General features: G+C 39.7%; 1 protein-coding gene across 1 annotated transcript; it reads left to right on the forward strand.

The window, feature by feature from the left end:
• Positions 1 to 3,001: 3,001 nt before the first annotated feature.
• On the forward strand, positions 3,002 to 3,705 carry LOC5571346 (adult-specific cuticular protein ACP-20). The gene is made up of 2 exons (XM_001659578.2): positions 3,002 to 3,310; positions 3,380 to 3,705. Exons 1-2 carry the CDS (start codon positions 3,013 to 3,015, stop codon positions 3,598 to 3,600), a joined length of 519 nt encoding a protein of 172 aa, XP_001659628.2. The 5' UTR covers positions 3,002 to 3,012; the 3' UTR covers positions 3,601 to 3,705.
• Positions 3,706 to 21,808: the final 18,103 nt, after the last annotated feature.

The following is a 21,808-nucleotide window of genomic DNA, read 5'->3' on the forward strand; positions in this document are numbered from 1 at the left end:
CTGATCAAGCTCCTTTGCATATCACCCATCACTATAAAAGCTGTTCCCAGCTCACATGTGTTGCCGTAGCTCTGGTAGTTGGTATGATTACCTCTTAACATTCGCATCATTTAACCTGTCCAGCACACCTCCTGCAGCGCTACGATGCTGAAACCGCCGATCGTCAGTACATCGAAGAGTATGCGTGTGCTTCCGATGAAGTTGAGAGATTTGCAGTTCCATGTACTGTGTTTCTAATCGCTAGTCCATTTCCGTCGCTGTGATCTTTGCCGATTGTTCCGGTCCGTATTCTCTCGTTGACGTTCCTGTGTTGATGTGTTTTTACGGCTGGCTTGCAGGGCCTGACACCAACCCCTTAGATTTCCGGAGGACCATAGTGCGCAGTTTAGCTTAGAGTCCTTCTCTGGCACTCGGACGATGATCAGCCACCCCTGACATGGGGAACAGACGCTGTTGTAAGCCGCTCCTAACATGGAATGCAGACGCTCCAGGTTTGCAGAAGCAGATGCAAAAGCAAATCCCCCCTTCCCTGTCAGCATACGACCAGAATTCCCACCGGGGTTGGCTACCCGGTTCCCTAAGGTTACTCGTACCCCGGCCAGTACCGCGAGGAGGTAGGGATAGGAGTTGCTGGGCAAGAGGCTAAGGACCGCACAGAGGGGTCTATTTTATTCCTTCAGGTACGCGAGGTACTACCATTGGCCATTTACCAACCTGTTCATCCATTTATTATCTCGAAATAGATGAGGAAATACGAACAACCTCACTGATTGCAAAGGTAAGCAGTTTGTTCTATTTTTGTCGAATTTGTTCAACAAAATTGATTTAAAAAGGATATATATATATAAAGGATATCCATATTTCTGCATATAAATGATAACAAAAAAACTATCCAATGAATGATCCAAAAACCAGGATTTGTAGTAGGTTTCTATTTAGAGAATTGGTCTGTATTTTAATGCAAGTCTCTAAAAAGCCTCTATTTATAACGGAAGGACTCTAAAGTATCTATTTTAAACAAAATAACTTCTAAATTCCATTTTCCTTAATCTGCTTGCATTGAATCCTGAAGACTAACAGGTTCAACAGGCTCTTCAAGAATTTCTTCGAGAAAAAGAACATTTTGAGGGTCTAGCGATTTTTCGAACGATGCGAAGAATTTTTATAGAATTTGCTCCAGAAAATCCTTGAGGTCCTCAAAACTACCTTCTCCTGTAATTTCCTCAGGTATTACTTTGATTTATTTTTTCAAAGCTATCATAGATTTTTCTCCTCATATTTTTAACTAATCCTTTTACCGAATTTTCCTGTGTGTACTATAGGACTCCAAAGATTTCAACAGTTTTTTTTCCTAGGAAATCCACAAATGTTTATTTTAGAGTGTTTGAAGAAAATAGCTTCAAGGAGGTTAAAAAAAACCTGCAAGAATTCTTCCACCAGTTTATGTGAATTCCTTCAAGAATTCCTCCACGTTTCTTTCCAGAAATCCAAAATTATTTGAGAGGTTCTAGGAACAATTTTTTTTCAACATTTTAAACAATTATTTCACCTGCATTTTTACCAAACATTTTTTAAAAGTTCATCAAAACATTTCAATGCAATCTTCAGAATTTTATTTAAGTTTTCACACCAGTTTATTCAACAGCATTTTTCAAATAATTCCTCCGATCATTCCTTCATAAAATTCTATAGAGGTTATGTCCAATACTTTTTGAGAAATTTTTAGATAATCTTAGATATGATATTTTTAGAAAATCTTAGAAGGTATTTCTGGAGCAATTGCTGAAGATATCGTTAGTGAAATGTCTAGTTGAAACCTGGTACAAATTCCGAAAGACAATCATAATGAAAACCCTAGAAATGTTTGGAGAAGTCATTATTTGAATTTAGAAGACGGAAATGGACATCGGAATCGTTGGATGAATTACTGGATAAAATCTTGTAGGAGTTATGACTTGCTTGATAAATTTCTGCTGTCGATTTCTGATTATTGGAGAAACCCCTTTTTTGTGGTTCTCTTTGGGATAAACCAGGGTTAGTTCCTGAGTTATCCAAGACAAAATTCCTGGAGATATTCCGTAGGAAAATTCGTGGAGGAATTCCTAGGGAAATAATTACTGAATAATATCTGAATATTTGGGCAAATACCTGAATAAATTTCTGATGAAAAATCCTAGAGAAAATCATGAAAAAACACGTACAGTAATACTTGTCGTAATGCCACAAAAAATTCTCAAAAAAGTTTTAGATCTAAGAAAAATGTGTGATCTGGTGCTTTGAAGAATCTCCTTGCTCCTATTAGATTTTGGTTTTCCTGGTTCCCTTTCCACCTCTTTTGGTACTTTTGGGTCTCTGCTTGGTGTCTTTTTTCTGGTAAGAGGTATCTAATTTCATATTTTGAAGGCACTCAGTAACTACCAGCCCGGTAAAGACAAAAAGCTTCCTTACGCATTGGTAAAGCGCAGTCTGCAGCTAACAAGAAAAGCGCTCAAGAAAAAATAATCTGCTTTTTATGCCTCAACTCAACTCAAACCCGACCAAAATGTCACGGTAACACCCTTTGCGTTTGAACTAAAATAAAAAGTATACTCCGAAACACTAACAGCTTGGTTCTGCCGATGTAAGAAGTGGTGTGCTTTGTAGCTTTTAACGTTATTTTATAGTCACGCCTTCTCGGTTCTTGTAGAAATGGAGTTCACGAGAGTAGACAGCCTAGTTTTTCAAGTTCAATGTTTCTCACCCAGCCCAGTATGTCAGTAACGCACAGGTCTAGTTCATATACCATGATTTCTATCCATGCAGACTTGGAAGCACTTAAACTCAAACCACACTTGTGCAATAGAGCATGAAACATGTAAGATTTGCTGATAAAATATAATCAGCTATCTCACTTGCATTGATTCCTCACACAGTAAATCAATGTTATGAATCGCTATATATCTTGCAGTAACAGAGTGAGGAAGAACCAGTAACTGTTTGATTCTTATAGTTGTTACTCTCATAGTTCCTAAAATGCTCAAGATACTTTTACTTATCGGTGCTGTACTGTTTATTACGGTTGAACCACATCCCGCAAAACCAAAAACACTTTATCTCACCAAAGTGAAACATGTTCCAGTGGAGTATTACGAAGATGCTGAGAAAGTGAAACCAAAGTCTCATCATTTAGGAGAGGTCGATAGTGATTTGGGCTCGGAGCACATAGATTACTATGCTTATCCCATGTACAAGTTCGAATATGGTGTCAAAGATATGAAAACAGGTGATCACAAAAGTCAATGGGAGATGCGGGACGGTGATGTCGTGAAAGGTTTGTATTCCACGAAATTCTTGTTTGCATGAAGGTAGTTTCAATTTATTAACACAATCATCCTAACAGGATCCTACACTCTGGATGAGCCGGATGGCACCCAACGCATCGTGGAATATCGCGCCGACGATAAACACGGATTCGAAGCCATTGTGAAAACGATCCGGCCTCTTCACCATCGACAGCAGTATCTAGCGGAACAACAGCAACAGGGCGCGGAAGGCTTGGAAGGACAAGGTCATCATCACAACGTGGGTCAAAGTTATAGCAAATTGAAAAAATACGCCTGAACAACATAGTTGATTTCCATCCAACGGCACGGATCGCTTCAAGCGGCGGTCTCAGTCTCAGCACAAGCTAGGTGTTGCGAATAAATTGCGATTTGATCGTGTCTAAGTGGCAATTTATTTACCGCCGACGATGAAGTCTATTATGTTCAATCGATTTGATGACGTCCATCGGCTGCACAGTGCTTCCTGAGCCCTAAATTCGTGATTGAAAATGTTTTGAGTTCGAAGAGTCGTTTTCTGATTTACGCTGTCTTCATATATGTTTTCCGGAATGTAAAGACCCTTCTTTAAAAGGTATAACTTTTGTGATGAATCCTCTAAGCAGTGATGTAGTTTTTTAATTATAAAAGTTAACTTTTTTTACAATGGATGCTTCAATGATGTCTTCGGAAAAGTTGTAGGTAATTTTATTACATAAAGTTTGATGGAAATATTTTAACTCCATTTATCGAATTTCAAGAGATTTAGGCCATTTTTTTTGTAAATAATCCCTGAAAATTAGTTTGTTGGTTATAGATTTTTTACATGTTCTATAAAGTTATACAAATCGATTCAATACGCATTTTTTTTTGAAGACATCTCGAATATATATATATATATTTCGTATGTTTGGAGTGCTTCAACGACACTCGCGTTGAACAAATGTAAGTAATGAAAAAAAAAAAATCTACACAATAGATAAGAAGAAGTTTAAACTCATATTCAATTGGTTGGTCAGGTAGCCCACCATAAACTTACCATAATTACACTTGTACTTTGTTCTTTGATGGCTACATCGTTGCGCCACGCCATTGCTGCGTGTATTGGAGATCTCCATTTTCGTCGGTCTTGGGCGATACTTCTCCAGTTGCACCAAACGTTTAGAATCGTCAGATCGTCTTCTATTGCGTACAGCCTGCTTATTCCTGACCTTCCACGAAGTCGGTTCCCTGCTGAAAAATATTTTCACAATTCCTTCTTCCGACCTTCGCACTAAGTGACCAGCCCACTGAAGTCTGCCGTGTTTCACACGCTTGACAATATTTGCATCTTAGTACACTTGATACAACACGTGATTCATACGTCTGTGCCACACATCATTTTCTAGTTGCCCGCAGCACTTTACGCTCGAAAACTCCGAAGGCATTCCAGCCTGTTTCTTTTAAGATCCACGCTAAGTGCCCGTAGAGAACTATTGGAAGTATCAATGTTTTATGCAAGGTGAATTTTGTTCCCGTTTGCAAGTTGCGGAACCTAAGCTGGTAACGAAATCCGTAAAAGGCCCTTTTTGCAACACGTCTATTCACTTCGTGAGCAACGTCATTACATGTGCAAGTGTTCCTAGCTAAACAAACTCTTCAACAACTTCAACATCCCTATCCAACACTACCTCAGCACCAACCCCAGGTAGAATTGATGGTCAGAACCAAGGCGGGTTTTCTCGCCTTGGTTCTCGCTATAAAATAAAAATATATATACAAATTATCTTCATCTTCAGAGAAACAAAGGCCTTCTCTACTAGCCTGCGATCGATTCTAGTTAGGTCGATACCATCCGATAGTGCCGTTTCTCTGCATGCCATATTCCCTAATAGCACTTTCGAGTAAATTATATACAAAACAGTACATTCGACAGTGTGTCTCCATGCTTCAATCCGTCTAACATCACACACGAAGTTGACCGCTCATCTGCAATCCAATCACTTGATTTCGAACAATTCGGCGTTGCACGTAACAGCCTGCTTAATTTCGCCGGAAAAACATGTTCAAATATCATCTGCCAAAGCTCATTTCTTTTAATTAAATCGTACGCTGACATGAAATAAATAAATAAATGTTGGGTCTGCAAGTTATACTCCTGGTATTTGTCTAAGATCATTCGCAAGGTAAACATCTGGTCCATTGTCAAGCGACCCTTACAAATGCCAGCCTGGTATTCACCGACGAAGGACTCCTCGAGCGGTCTCAGTCTGTTAAACAGAACGCGACAGTATTTCGAACACCGAATTCAGCGCACTCCAGTCTGTGTCATTTTGAGTAGATTGGGTGTATAAGGCCATCCAACCAACCGCTCTTTTTGTGCTTTAGAAGCTTGATCGGGACCTCGCCCTTCCCAGCAGCATTACAGATCTTTAGCTCAATAACCGCCTTTTCAACCGTTCTTATGGTCAGTGGGTCCACAGCTCATCAGTCCATCATCATTAATGTTTACCCTGTTTCTCGCTACATTTCAATTTTATACGTTCAACAACAGCTGATAGTGCTCCTTTCAATTCCAATAGCCGTTTTTTGAGCAGCAAATTCCTCTTTTTTATAGAATTTTCTCACCTTTAGCAAAGCTAGAAACTTTCACCTAACCCGGCTATCTGGGGAGCACATGGGGTTTAGGCTCTGTAGTTCTCACTTAACGGTCTATTACTCAACGGTCTACTGCGGCTGCACGTCTCGAGTGTGGTAACAGAGAAAATAAAGGGAAAAACAACTATGTATCACGCCGCTTGTCTATGGCTTGGGCTACAAGTCCGATGTCCCCCTGGAACTACCTCATGGTATTACTTCAGGAGGCAGAGGGCTTATTGATGCCTCTATGCCTTTTCGTTACCTCTTGTTCTATTCGATCTGGCTGCAATTCGTCTCTTCAACGTCACTCACATTTTGGGACCGACCACACGCCTGGGCTATGTCAGATTTTTTTTTTCTATAGATGCTACTGTATTTTGTTGGTGCGTTTACTCTGTTTTTCTGCTCGTCATGCTCTACGGGCGGACCGTTTGGATGCCGCCCAGTAAACACACGATCGTATATAAAAGGATATAAGAGTACAAATGTGGAGGCGATATACGTACATTTTACATGCAGTCTAATGGTGCATGTACGTATATCGCCTCCACTTTTGTACTCATATATGCTATCGTTTACGAGTTTGTGTTTGCTGGGCGAGGTCGGTCTTGCGATTCCGGTTGAGGGGTGACTTCTGGTTCGCAAGAGCCCCGACGACCCAAAGTCGGAGGTTCTTCGTGATCGATACTACTCGGCGTATTTCTCGATGGTGAAGCTAGCCTACACCGATGGAGATAATATCTCGACGGAGGAATATCTCCCGAAACCGGTAACGTTACGCGTTGTTCATACTCCGTTGCTGGCCGGTAGAGTGCCGAAGTCGGCCGAGAGATTCCGGTTGGAGAATGTCTTCCGGTTCACTGGCGCTCTGACGACTCAAGCTGGTGATTTCCCCCGACGAAGATTCCAGCGGCGGATATCCTATCCGGGCAGATGCCGAGGTCGATCCTGCGATTATTTTGTGTCATTACTTCCGGTTCACAGGTGCCCCGACGATCATTTGCCAGTGCTGTTCCGCGATCTACCCAGCTAGTCTCCGACGGTGCACTTACCCAGACAACCGGAAGTCGCATAATATTTTACGTTAAAAGTCGTGTGCGAATCACATCAAACCCGCTCAAGTTCATCAGTGCATTTTGTTGCGTTCCGTATAAACGTACAAAGGAAGTCGAATAAATCCGTAGCAGCTGTCAAAAAAACATTGTTATCATAAACTAAGTCGTATAAGGTTACAGATTAATTCGTAATAAAATCTGTACAGTCGCATTGTATATCAATTTTCATCATACAAATTATGCACATATATCGCCTCCACTTTTGTACGCATAAGACCTTTTGACGATATCTGTGCACATATAAGCATCGCTTATCGCAAAAGGTGATTTCGTTATACGTACATTCTGGCTGTCTGGGCTAGCCTACTCCGAAGTTGACCGGGCAGGTTGGTCCTGCAATTCCGGTGGAGCGAAACATCCGGTTCACAGACACCCCGACGACCATTTGCCGGTGATGTTTCGCGATCTACTCAGCTAGTCCCCGACGGAGGATCTAGCCTACTCCGACTCGATGGTGGTCGGCCAAGTGTCAGGGTCGGTTCTGCAATTCCGGTTAAACGGGGACTTCCCGTTCATAGGCGCCTCGACGACTTATTACACTACGGAACACGTTTTTGTCTAAAGCACCAAAATACCGCTATTTACTTAATTAAGGGTTGCTAAATCCATTGCCGTTTTCAAAAATATCATAGCACGTCTAGTTTTGGAGATGTTGACTGTTGAAAATACAAAAATTGACTATTTTAGCCAACTTGCATGCAAGTTTGCCAGCTTGTAAGGCAATTTATCTGCTTAATTTGCCACAGAATTTAAACTTCATGTGTATAACAATACTTACCGATAAAATTTATAATACTTTCGATGCGAAAAAGTCATTTTTTGATGATTTAAAGAAGTATTGTATTTTCCCATATAAGAGAACCGAAGAATTTTGTATGGAGACAGCAAGCATGATGAAAAAATTGGTTTAAACTAAATTTAATCGTGCAATTTCAACAAAATTATGTCCAACTTGAAAGTTCAGGTCCTATTTTGCATGCTTAGCGGATTAGATCACAAAAAAAATTGATAAATTATACATTAAATTTTATGTAAACATCAATAAAACCATTGTTTTATATAACTTTGGCGACCTGTGGCTAAAAATTGTGAGGTACTGGAACATTTCTGAGAATGGCATCAGATTCAGCAACCCCAAAACTATTAGAGACACATAATTTGATCCTTGAGACACGCAATATAGTTATTTATGCAACAAGTTGCAAAATGATCATTTTTTCAGCACGAGTTGTACATTTATCCAACGAGGCTCGCCGAGTTGGATAAATACAACAAGTGCTGAAAAAATCTAGTTTTGCAACGAGTTGCATACAACATTTTTTGCTATTACGAAAAACTCCGTTTAAGCTGGATCATTTCCAAAAGCACAAACAAACATTTCAACAGAAACCACGTGAGCATACATCCACGCGTAGTATCATTTCAGTATTTTTCAATCACGTAGGCTGCGACTTAGTAGTATCTACGAATGTCAGAAAGTTTGTTGTCCACAGACCTACATTCCCTATTGGAGGACAAAACAGGTAAGACAACGCGTATAGTAGTGGATTCTGCTGCAACCTCTACAAATTCTGGACGATCCGTTCTCAGTTCCGCAGTTCGCTGGTAACGGATTTTTCTCGGTATCCTTGCAAGATAACCTGCATCGGAAGTAGGGTACATTAGTGCATGTCCGGATGTGAATTGAATGCACCACTGCCGACGTTAGGTATTGCGCATAGATTTTGAGAAAATCCAACTTCGGCGAGAAATCGATTCAATGTTTTTATCGCGCCGACAAAATCACCAGTCTTGCATCTCTATCGCACATCAGCTATAGAATCAGATGCTATAGCAGAATAGACTGGGATATTTTGCTGACGCCTTCCAAACAAAACCGAATAGTGCTACTTTTCAGCACCGAAAACAGTGCTGAAAAGTAGCACTTTTCAGCATTGTTTTTTTGGTAGGAAAAGTAGGCCATTATGTAGTGCAAATTATCAATGAAAAGTTGATTAGTTTGCAACGGAATCGCAAAAATGTCATTTTTGTAATGCTAGCCTACCCCGATGGTCTCCTCTCATCAACAGACTGACTTGTCGAGTTCCGAGGTCGGTCCGACAATTCCGGTGGGAAGTCATGCGCTGCGTCTTGTTTCACAGCTCTGCTTGCCAGTTGCGCTGTAAGCCAGACATTATTTGCACCACCACCATGGTCATTAGTGTGGGACAAAATTTAGATTCTCGCTCCAGTCCACTTTTTGGATTGCATTTAGGTCCCATAACAACTGTGCAAAATTTCAGCTCGATCGGAGAAACTATATATTTGCGCCAGCCGTTCAAAGTTTGTATGGGATTTACTATGGGAAAACTTACTTTTGCAAAGAAAAATCGCCAGAGGTCGCCCATTGATCTTTATAAAAATTCTGAACACAGACCTCGATAGGTATTTTTACGATGAAGAATATTGCCGAAGACCGCGAAACAATCCGACACTTGTGAAAAAAGTTATTCAATGAAAACCTATTGGCAACGCGACGTTGATTAACACGTAAAGGAATAATAATAATAACAAAATCGAGCAAAATTTCCGAATAGTCTATGCTTAATAACTTTTTACACAAGCATCGGATTGCTTTGCGGTCCTCGGCAATGTTGTTCATCGTAGAAATACCTATCGAGATCTGTGTTCAGAATTTTTATAGAGGTCAATGGGCGGCCTCTGGCGATTTTTCTTTGCAAAACTAAGTTTTCCCATAGTAAATCCCATACAAACTTTGAACGGCTGGCGCAAATATATAGTTTCTCCGATCGAGCTGAAATTTTGCACAGTTGTTATGGGACCTAAATGCAAACCAAAAAGTGGACTGGAGCGAGAATCTAAATTTTTCATATAACCGTGTCCCAGGCTAATGGTCATCATATTTCAAAGATTGGGATCGCTTATCATTCCGTGTACCACACTTTCTACGCTGATGTACTCGCCAAAAGCAGCCGCCACCGTGTTTCGTACTATGTTCAACCTCGGGCTGTCGAAGACAACACGATGATGAGTCAGAACGACAGACAAATTAATTGCATAACCATCATATCGACAGCAAACTACTAGTTTGTAGTTAAATGCTCTTGGAAACCATAAATCTCGGAGAGGAAGCAGCTTTTTTCCCAAAAGCACAATATGACTCTGAACAGCTCCGAACAGGTTCGCGAATCACTTTTAGCTTCAGTTGCTCGGGAGCCGACAGATGCGAGTAAACCAGCGCTCTGACGCTCGGGAGCGTTTGGTTTTGTTTTTGTTCCAGTTCAGAAGAAAAAATGTTCGTCACTTTCCATCACTGATCCCGATTTCGCTTGGTCTCTAGCGCCGTGCCCCATGCTGGCGCACCTTATCTTAGTAGCGATACGGTACAACAGCCAGAAGGTGCATCTAGGTCCACCTATGTTGGGCGCATTGTTAGCCTTCGCCGCCTTCTCGCATGTTTAATCGACGTGACTGATGAAGTTCAGCCGATCGCCTAGCATTACGCCCAGGTGTTTCAGCTTTCGCTGTGATGCTATGGAATGCCTCCCGACAGTGATCTCACCGTGCATGACTGCTTTGCAGTTGCTAACTAGTAGCACCTCCGTTTTGTGGTGGGCTATCTTCAGATTGACTCCCTCCATCCAATCTTCGACTAGACCAACTGCCTCCGTTGCCAGCATTTCTACTTCCTCCTGCGTCTTGCCTATTACTGTTAGAACGACGTCATCGGTGAAGCCGACAATCTCGACCCCCTTGGGTAGCTCCAGTGATAGGACCCCATCTTTGGTCCCAGTATGTGGGACTCCAGTCGTTATTCTTAACTCCTTCGGGCCGACGTCGGTTTCATACCTCAGTATACGGTTTTGGAAGTAGTTCTTCAAAATCTGGCACAATAAGTCGGGAACCCGCATTCTGTGCAGCGCAGTGGCAATGGCCTCCCAGCTGGCGCTGTTGAACGCGTTCTTCACATCTATCGTGATCTCGGTGCAGTAACGATCTCCTCTACGCATTTGTTTCAATGCTTTCTCGGCCCACTCGACCACTGTCCGAATTGCATCCACCGTCGACCTTCCTTTCCGGAATCCAAACTGCCTTTCTGATAGCCCGTTCTCGCTCTCTGTGCATTTCAACACCCTACTGAGGATAACCCGTTCCAAGAGTTTACCGAGTGTATCCAGTAAACATTGATCCTGGATCCCCGGGCGGTTTTCCTGGCTTCGGCAACAGTACCAGTTTCTGAATTTTCCATATTTCTGGAAATTGCCCTTCGTCCAGGCATTTCTGCATAACCTTCCTTACCTTATATGGATACGCAAGGACCGCTGTTTTGAGTGCCATGTTGGGGATTCCGTCCGGGCCCGGGGCTTTGTTCAGCTTCAGCGCTTTCACAGCTGCTATAAGCTCCTTGTTGGAGATCTGACGAGCTTAGCAATGAAGCCATATGGTGTGGCCGGCCACATTGTAGGATCATGCTTTGGAAATAGACCCTTGACGATCACCCTCATTTTGTCCGCACATGTTTCGGCCGGCTTCGACGGGCCCTTGATTTTCGCCGTTATTACTCGGTAGGCATCTCCCCACATGGGTAAAAATGCGGCACTCAAAACAAGGAGAAAAGGTCATGATTCTGGGAGGAAGGTGTATTTTCATGTTATAAAAATACACCATGACCAAAAGTCATGAAGTCATGAATATTCAAATAGCATGGTATTCAAATTAACCTCTTCCGCAAACAAAACTAATTTATAATTTCACTGAAAAAAAAACACTACCTATCGCAAAAGACGTGTTGACTTAAATGAAAAATGCGACAGTTGAATTTATGTAACGCCCTGAGCGCATAAATTCTTGAATAATAACCATGGTTTCATGACATAAAACATAACATTTTATGATTTCATGACTTTTTGTTCATGATTCCGTTAATGGATTTTTTTCCGTGCAAGGATTAGCATCAGCTGTTAGGCACAGCTCTTTGAAGCAGTTGGACTTGCTCAGCTTAATCTCTCGTTTGAATGCCGTTCTGGCTTACTGGAACACAATTCTTCGCTCTTCTCGGACTTTCTCGTGCCTGGCTCTCTGATATCGTCTCCTCGCTTTAAGACAAGCGGCGCGAAGGTCAAAGATGTTGCGTTGCCTACTTCTCAAGCTCAAAAATCCCGGTTTATTATGGAAGGTGTAAGTTTTTAAAATTATGCTGGAGACTTGACCCTTGACCCCCTTGTACATCAATAAAATAAAATAAAGTAAAATAAAACAACGTTGGAGAACATAAAAAAAATCTTATTGACATCCAAACATAGACATGGAAGAAAAACAAAGTTTAAGGGGACGTTTAAAAATATAAGATACATCTCTCATAATTTAATAGATAGAGCTAAAGTATGCTAAAAAAATTCATGTGTTGAAATTACAAAATTTGTCGAAGACACCATTGCTGTATCTTCATTATTGAGAAAAAGTAGAAAATATATCTCACTTCTAGGGTGATTCATCGCAAAATTAATTCTATCTTAAGAAATCTATCTATATCCAGAACAACTTCTCCAAAGACATCATTCCTCTTAAACCTATTTGTCGGTCGCAAAATAATTTCAATCACGAATTCAGGCCTCAAGAAGCACTGTGGTCTGTGATGGCTGCTTCTGCCGCGAGGAATTTAGTTGTGGTCGTTGAATATATGAACCTATGCGCAAATTATCGTTTCACGGCAGATGTTAGAAGAATTATTTATGGAGAGTTGTTTGAATACAATAATCGCGATAGCTCGATCTGCGGAAAATTATAGAGTGTATTGATAGACATCGGTGCTTGTGTTGGTGCACTTTAACATTGAATTTATTCAACAAAGACAATTTCATCAAGGCAGGAGGTGTTCATGGACAGTGTTAAATATAATTGTAAGATGGTGAAGTAGAGCGGCTTATATTACAAAAAAAAACTAAATATCTTTTCTCCCATATTTTCTTACAATCTCTATGATAAAAATATAGTCCTGTCAAAACTGCAGTCATTTCAGTAGTGATTTAAAAAAGGCTCAGAAACGATATAGGTTTATATGGGGGAGCAAGGGAAGTAATGGAAGAATATGATGGATAGAATTGCAAGCGAGCGATGAGAGAAATGAATAGAAGTTGAAAACTAACAGAGGGCCATATGAACAACACAATCGAGACGACAAACGTTGCCTAACGTCCTGGTTTTGAACGGCTAGATGTTGTAGCGTTGGTCACTACTAACACTAGACAGGCAAAAATTTGTCGCCTCGACCTGTTAACTATATTGATCGGCAGATGTTACAGTGGCATATTTTCGAGAATTCATACGAAAGTCGCGTTACCTATTGGATTTTTCGCGCCTCGTCTCATATGCCCCTAATTCGCCCAAGTGATCTTATTCGCACCGAAGTTTTGCAATTGGCGAAGAAATTCTAGGTGGAACTGGCAACAGTATACCGAAGCAATTCACTAATTTATTTTTTTTTTCAAATAATCAAAATCGAGAAAACGTTTAACACAAGCACTTTGGTGTTATAATTGCAATGCCTCGGATATTTCCGTTGTCCAATTGACCATTTATCCATTTGTACATCGTGTGACAAGAACGAAGGTATTATATGCTCTGGGAAGTTGAGAATATTTGTTATTCGAAAAGATCCTCGACCGGTGGGATTCGAACTCACGACTTTCAGCTTGATCATGCTTAATAGCTGCGCGTTTACCACTAGTGCTATGTGGCCCCTTCCTGCATTTTCCATTTATGGCAAATTATTTCAACTCTTTTAAAGTCAACTGAAGGTGAGAAAATTGATGAAATCGCATCTATTTGAAAATTCCTTGTCGATAGTCGAATGTAAAGCTCACCTTTGTCCATAATTACTGCAAAAATTCCGAGTAATGACGTAGAACCACTTCTTTGTTTTAGAGCTTGTGAAGTGAATTCGATACTAAATTCTTCGTGTATGAAAAACGAATCCCCTCCCACACTTGATGCCAAACGTAAGGGCTGAAGAATTTTGGTCTTGACGCCACCTCGGGCAGCGTGATGACACGTTCCAACCAATGCTAAATACCCCTTTTACGGAATCGAAATCGAAAGGCAATGTCCGGATGAGCAGTCAGCGCATCGATCTTTGGCTCCCCGCGGCATGGGCTCCTTCATCCGTCCGGTGGTGGTAGGTAACGTTTCGAATGGTGCCGGCTTCCACGATTGCAGTGAGGGGCAAAACATTTTACGCGTATCATCGCAGCCCGAACGCATTTAAATCACGTTCGAATCGTGGCTAGCACACAACCTGCGCGTCACGGAATGGAGTTTAATGGTTGGTCTGGTTCATTTGTGGTCGTCGGCCTTCAAGAATATCGAAGCGCACTTTACCCCCGTTCTTCCATTAGAAAAGAAGATTTGAACGCTTTTTCTCGTTTGTAACGCTCAATTTTGCGGTTAGAGATATGTGCCGATATGTTTTTATGGGCAATTATGGTATGTTGAAGCCAAAGTCAGGAAAAAATCATGTTAAATGAAATTTCAAGTCGATTTCTTGAGAGAATAATTTTGTTGTGTTTTTTGGAAGATACTAAGATTTTCTCAGAGTTTTTTTTTTCATTAGAATTCGTCAGCAAATTTTCCAATCAAAGAGATTTTTTGAGGAAGAATTTCTAGAAATTACTTTGAGTATATCTATTGAAATTTTTTAAAAAGATTCTTATATGTATTTCTGGAGCGGTTTGCATTTATCCAAAAATGATCATCTAATATTGTTACAAATGAAATTCAGGGCCTGATCTAGACCAGGCCTGCCCAACCTTTTTGGCTTTTTTCAACATAAATGGTTGGTGCGTTTGTAATAGTCATACGATCTTAATAATTTTTACCTCAAATGAAAGCTCGATATTATATCTGATCGATCCATGCATAAAAAATAATTATGTTTTACCCCTTTCAGAGACAAAAATCAGTCCGGCCATTAGCTATTTCAGACATTGCGTCATGAGGTGCCTCAAAGATGCCTTTTCAATTTTTCCAATATTTTTTGCAGGATTTCCTTATATATTCCTATATCTGAAGAAACTATTTAAGAACTTCCACGATGAAATTTTCGATGGAACAATAAACTGAAGGGAATATCTGGCATATTTCTGGATAACAGTCGGGTCCCCTTAAACGCATTCCTATAAATCCCATTCCCACTACATGCACTTTTATAAGATACGATTGAGCGTTATAAGAAACCCAGAGCTTATGGGATTAGTTTCTCGGTTGTGCCTCTGGAGCATGCTTGTCAGTTGTCAGGTAATGGCACTTTGAAATCTGGGAGAATTGCCAGTAGAATAAGAACTGTTTGTAGTACCGTCGTTAGGGTGAGATAAGGCCAAAGATGCGTTAGTCGTGACTTATTTTTAAACAACTCTGGTAAAATGACTAAAATGTTATGCTTAATATGGGAATATGTACGTTCATGAGTAATATATATTCTGTAAAATGTTTGAAAATTAAGTTATGCAGCTTTTTATACCGAATATTTGCAAAATACGCCATTTATCATGGCTGGATGATAATTTTCAGGTCTCATAAGAAATGATATATTCGGATGGGACTGTAAAAACGCGATCTTTTCAATATTTGCTAAATATTGTTGAATATTGTTTTGGTGAAATAGCTTGAAATCCATTAAACTTTGAAGACACATATCTTGCGAAGGAAGCTTCGAACCATAGTGATTCATAGTGATCGGGAATCAGATGAAGTGGATAATAAGTGGATTTTGTCAAACTCATAAAACACGGCAGACTGCGTTGGGCTGGTCACGTGGTACGAATGCCGGAAGAACGACAATCAAAAATAATATCCATTTGACGTAGATTGAACGTATCCATCAAGTAAATATCAAGTAAGTATTCCCAAAACTTGATGATAGATTTCAAATTATGCTTTGACCAAATGTCATCACCTTGTCACCCCCGACGACGGTATCCATAAACGAATAATGCAATAAGAAGTTGGAGCTTTTATTTAAATAATAAAAAAAATGGTACCACCTGACGATAATAGGTTTTTTTAAATCCCCATCAAGAAATTTACAATAAGTAGCTTATCATTCTGGATTGATGCATTTAACAAATGTTTATATACGACCTGATTAACCTGATAAATGAAAAAAAAAATGTAAAGTTTGTACCAATTTTATAACTGGACAAAAATTTTGCCGAATCTTTTAGCTATCGTCCAAAAGCTAGCTTACCTTTATCACTAAACTTTATGTAAACGTTAGACTTTTTATCAAGTCTGTCAGATTAAAATTCAAGTCTGACAGCTTGGAAGAGAGGACTTTTTCCGTCCAATAATTGGTACATAGAGCCTTCACACCGCCACCAATGACAATGGCCTAAGATTAGTAATTTTTGCCGCGGCTAGAGGGATGGCCAACATCAGCACCTACTTTGCACGCAAAGACATCCAAAAGCACACCTGGATGCAGCTGAATGCAGCTAATCACTATCTCGTTGTCAGTAATATTCGCGCACAATGGCGAACACAAAATCACAGCGATCGTTGCGTTTCAATATTCAGCGCTTATCTACGGAAAGTGTAGCAGTTGAATACCGCCGGAAGCTTGATGAGCGCATACGGGGAGCCAACGTAGACGACAACCTCAACAAACTGTATGAGTCTATTCATAGAGCGGTTAGCACAGCAGTGTGAAAGGTACTACTCAGAGACAACCTAGGAATATTTGGTTTGATGAGGAGTGACAAAAGGTGACAGATGAGAGGAATGTTGCCGGAAGCCGGATGTTAGTGTCTGGTACCCGGCAAAATAGAAAACGATACAAGGAAGCGAGAGCAACCGAGAAAATAATCAATCGCAGAAAGGAAAAGCAGTATGAAGAAAATATCATTACTGAAGTGCAGAACAGTTTGGAACAAAATTATATGCGGATACTTTACGAAACTGTCAATGGCGTGCGGAGAAAAATCGCGCCGTCTCCCGTCATGTGTAATGACCGTGAAGGAAACTTGTTGACAGACAAAACCATGGTGGCTGCTATGTGGAAAGAGCACTTTGACAAACTGTGGAGCTCCCGACGCTAGCTGAGGTTAGAAGAGCGATCAAGGAGTTGAAGAACTGTAAGGCTGCTGGAAAAGACGAGCTCCCGGCCGAACTTGTCAAGCACGGTAGTGTACGAAATACTGCACCGTACTCTGTTAAGGATATGGGAGGAAGGAGAATTGTCTGGTGGCTGGTTGGAAGGCCTCATCTGTCCTCTGTATAAGAAGGGTCACCGACTGGAGTGCGCCAATTACTCAGGCATAACGCTCCTCAATTCGGCGTACAAAATAATGTCGCGTGTTCTGTTCAACAGATTGAGACCGCTGGAGGAGTCATTTGCCAGTGAATACCAAGCTGGTTTTCGTGAGGGCTGATCAACGACAGATCAAATGTTTACCTTGCGACAAATCCTTGATAAAATTCGGGAATACAACTGGCAAACTCACCATCTGTTCATTGATTTCAAGGCGGCGTACGATTCAGTAAAGAGAAATAAGTTATGGCAGATAATGATAGAACACGGATTTCCGACAAAACTAATTAGACCGATTCGTGCAACGTTACATGGATCGAAATCAAGTGTGCGGGTTGCGGATGAGATTTCGACCTCCTTCGTAACCTTAGATAAATTGAAGCAAGGAGATGCGCTTTCGAACCTTTTTTCAACATTGCTTTCGAAGGAACTGTTAGGAGAGCGGGCATGTAAAGGGACGGTACCATCGTCACCCGGCGATGAATCCTGGACGTTAAAGAGGTAGATCGGAAAGCGTTTGGAGTTTTTGAGCGGAAAGTGCAGCAAACAATACTACAGGGTGTCCGCAAATTATCCGAACAGCAAAATATTGGAAAGATGATCTCGCATTGAAAACAATGAAAAATCAATGTCCATGTACCTTTTATAATACATCTATATGTTAACACAAAACACAACCTTAAAAAATTTAGAATTGATTGTTTGTTACTGAGATAGGCAAATTATTTTTTTTTCGGAGACGTTTTTCTTGAGGGCCGCTAGTCATACTGGAGATGTGTTATCCCTAAAACCTAAAAGAGATGAATTTAAATGTCCTATTATTATTTGAAGTAATCTACAGGTTAGTGGCTTCAAGTTAGACTGGAAATAGAAAATTGTACGGTTCAAATCCAGTGAGTTCTATGGACATTTCTCTTTCACCATAAAGCTCGGAAAACAGCTCCCTTTAAGACACCTGAAACAATTTGGGTTTGTTTTGCAATTATTTTAAATCGGAAATGTGTCAAACTTACTTCTTAAGAATATAATAAGCCAATGTTTGAAACCATGCAAGTATATTGAGTTTATTATGCTTGATTGTATAGAGCCAGGTCTTCAAAGTTTGTACGGATAATTTGCGGACACCCTGTAGGCGGTAAACAAGAGAATGGCATCTGGCGGCGTTGCATGAATCATGAGTTGTGCAAAGTTTATAAAGAAGTGGATTTCGTCAAGCTCATAAAACACGGCAGGCTGTGTTGGGCTAATCACGTGGAACGAATGTCGGACGAATGACAAGAACGAAATAAAATACTTCAGAGAACCCGGACGAGGCCACGCACACGTTGGCTTTTTGCTATTGAAGAGGACTTAAGAGCACTGGAAGCGATCGGCTCAGCAAGATGAAATTCTTAAGGTGTTTATTGTCACTTTTCCTATCCGTCCATGCATTATTAGAAATGTGAAATATACTTCAGTGAAGTGAAATATGAATAGTGAATATTTAGCATCGAAGAAGGGCCCTGATTGTAAAAATTACGCAAGCAGGGTTAAACCAACTACTGTTGATGGGGTAGGACCGACACCTCTGATTTATACCCAATAAAACCATTGAACGTTGTATCTACGTTGTACATTACTGTTAAAGTAAAATTGTATCAATTTATTAAAAAACGCAAGCCAAATCTGCATATTTATAAAAAAGGTGAAAATAGATAGATCGGATACTAGCAATATACATGTGTCATTTGACTTGGGTTAAACCTTGGACCAATCTTAACACTCCAGTCGTCGCGCTGTTGTATTTTGTACAACACTGCTGAAAAAACCTCGCTCTGCGTTCACAACAGCAGCGCGGTGGTTCTGACGGTGCCAAACTGCGCGACGACCGGAAGGTTAAATAACATTACCGAAAACATGAATATTACTATTCCTGATCACGACCATCTTTGCTGAAACTGAAAGGGGAAGAAAATGTTGATGCAACACAAACTTAATGAGAAGCCCCCGACCCAGCGCGGCGAGGCCCTCATAAGTGCTACGAAGGTGGGGTTGAGCGAGGTATAAAATCAGGTTAGGATTCCGCCTGAAAAGCTTGCGATAGACCTACAGCATTTATGGTGAGGTGTTAATAATTTAAACATTTGAATGCCGGCATTCAATAGAGGGAGAAAATGTTTTATATTTACAGTTTAAATATAAGCGTCAACTAAGAAAAAGTCCGGGCAGTCACTATTTACGACTAATTTCACGTTATGCGCAGACCAAAAGGCGGAAATCAAACAAATATACCGTACTTTGAATAAACAAGAAATAAAAAAATGACGAATCAGTTCGTAAGTAACGACGGCCTTCCAGCATACACGAAATCAAAAGATAAAAATTAAAATTTTTCGCTTTAGAATACGTCCTTAACAACGTTAGTAATCCCGTTCATAAAGGAATAAACGATGAGTTGGAAAAATAACACAACCCACAAAGGTTATCTACCCGCGTTACGGGACGAAGAATTGCAGTAAAATATGGTTTTCATGTCTGTTTCGATTGTCTCTTGAATCTTGAATCTCAGTTGCCCGAGTTGTAAAAAGCTATCTGTATTACATAGTTCGATAAAACAAGTCGATCTGGATGCACTGAAACGGGACACCTCGGGCTTGGAGGTATATATATATATATATATATATATATATATATATATATATATATATATATATATATATATATATATATATATATATATATATATATATATATATATATATATATATATATATATATATATATATATATATATATATATATATATATATATATATATATATATATATATAAACAAAAATAATGGCGTTTTCAGAATGTTCGTGTCTGCCTCAGATCGTTTTTAAAATATAATTGAACATTTTGCATTTTTAATTTAAACATCTTATCTAATGATTACCCCTTCACAGAGTTTTATTTTCATGACAGCAGAATTCATGTGCCATATGGCGACATCCATTTATTATGTAACGCTAAAATTGAAAATTCTTGACCCCCTCCCCCCTCCGTAACGCTTTTTGTACAGCAATCTTTAAATTTTTGTTTGAGCCGTAACGCTTGATCCTACTCCCCCCTCCCCCTGAAGCGTTACGTAATTTGTGGACGGCGCCTATTATGTTTTAAACTTGAAATTTTATACGAAGAGTTGTACTAAGATTTACATGGATCCCCCCCCCTTTGTACCCACCCCATTTTTTTAAGTATCGCAAATGGTGTAATATATTATATAACCGGTTGAAATAAGCAATTTTAGTGATATACATTCTACCAACTATCTCTCCTCCTGAAATATCGTGGTTATTCATACCCTTTGACCATACTGTGGAGCCGTCCATAAATTGCGTGTTCATTTTAGGGTATTTTTCTCAATCCGAAATTCTAATTTACATTGTAGCAAAATTTAAAAAAATAGGTGATGTACAAAAAATAAGACAGATGATAATGTAGCAGCAAATAAACTCTACTGTTACCTCAAGGAATTGTAGATCTCCGTGAACAATAAATAAGTTCGTTTTGAAAATGTATATTTTTATATTTGTAAAAATTCTTAACTGCCTAATAACAATTGAAATTTAAGTGACCAAATTAAGTATTGTCATCTTCATTAATGAGAAATGAAGCAAAGATTATAAAGCCATCACACTAGCAAAGAATTTGATAGAAATAAGTGAAAAGTTCGTTAGTCTGTTAGATTTTTAATTCATTATAGTATACAAGAAACAAAATAACTGACAAAGGATTCTCCATGAGCCACGTGGTTATATTTTTGGTATTTTTCATCAGCCTTCCCCTTGTGGTCAACTCTCCAAAATTTTATTTCTATTTGTATGAACCCTAACTTTTGAACAGACCCCCTCCCTAAAATGAACACGCAATTTATGGACAGCTCCGTAGTATGGTCAAAGGGTTGTTCATAAACCACGATATTTCTGGAGAGATAGCTGTCGTATTGTAGTATCACTAAAATCGCTTAGTTCAACCATTTATATCAAATATTCCATCATTTGCGATACTTTTAAAATGGGGAGGGTACAAAAAGAGGGGGGGGGAGACCATGCAAATCTTAGTACAACTCTTCATATTGAGTTTCTAGTTTGAAATATAATATTGCACATGAATTCTGCTGTCCTGAAAGTAAAACATTGTTTCGGGTTATTGGTTAGATTAGATATTTAAATAAAAACTGCAAAATATTCAAGTATATTTTAAAAACGAACTAGGGCAAACACGAACATTCTGAAAACGCCATTATTTTGTTTTTTTTTTGGTTATACTTTCAAGCCCATGTTAGTGAATTCAGATCGACTTTTTTGTCGAACTGTGTTATTAAAGGTATCAAATGAAAAACAAGATATATCTTAAGATGGTCAGTTGACTTGACGTCATTTAAATTGGTAAACATTGTTATTTTTCTTGATTCGATGAGCAATAGGCAGAAACAGCGTTTTACGCCA

The sequence above is a fragment of the Aedes aegypti genome, chromosome 2 (genome assembly GCF_002204515.2).
Source record: "Aedes aegypti strain LVP_AGWG chromosome 2, AaegL5.0 Primary Assembly, whole genome shotgun sequence".
In the NCBI taxonomy this organism is placed as follows: Eukaryota; Metazoa; Arthropoda; class Insecta; order Diptera; family Culicidae; genus Aedes; species Aedes aegypti.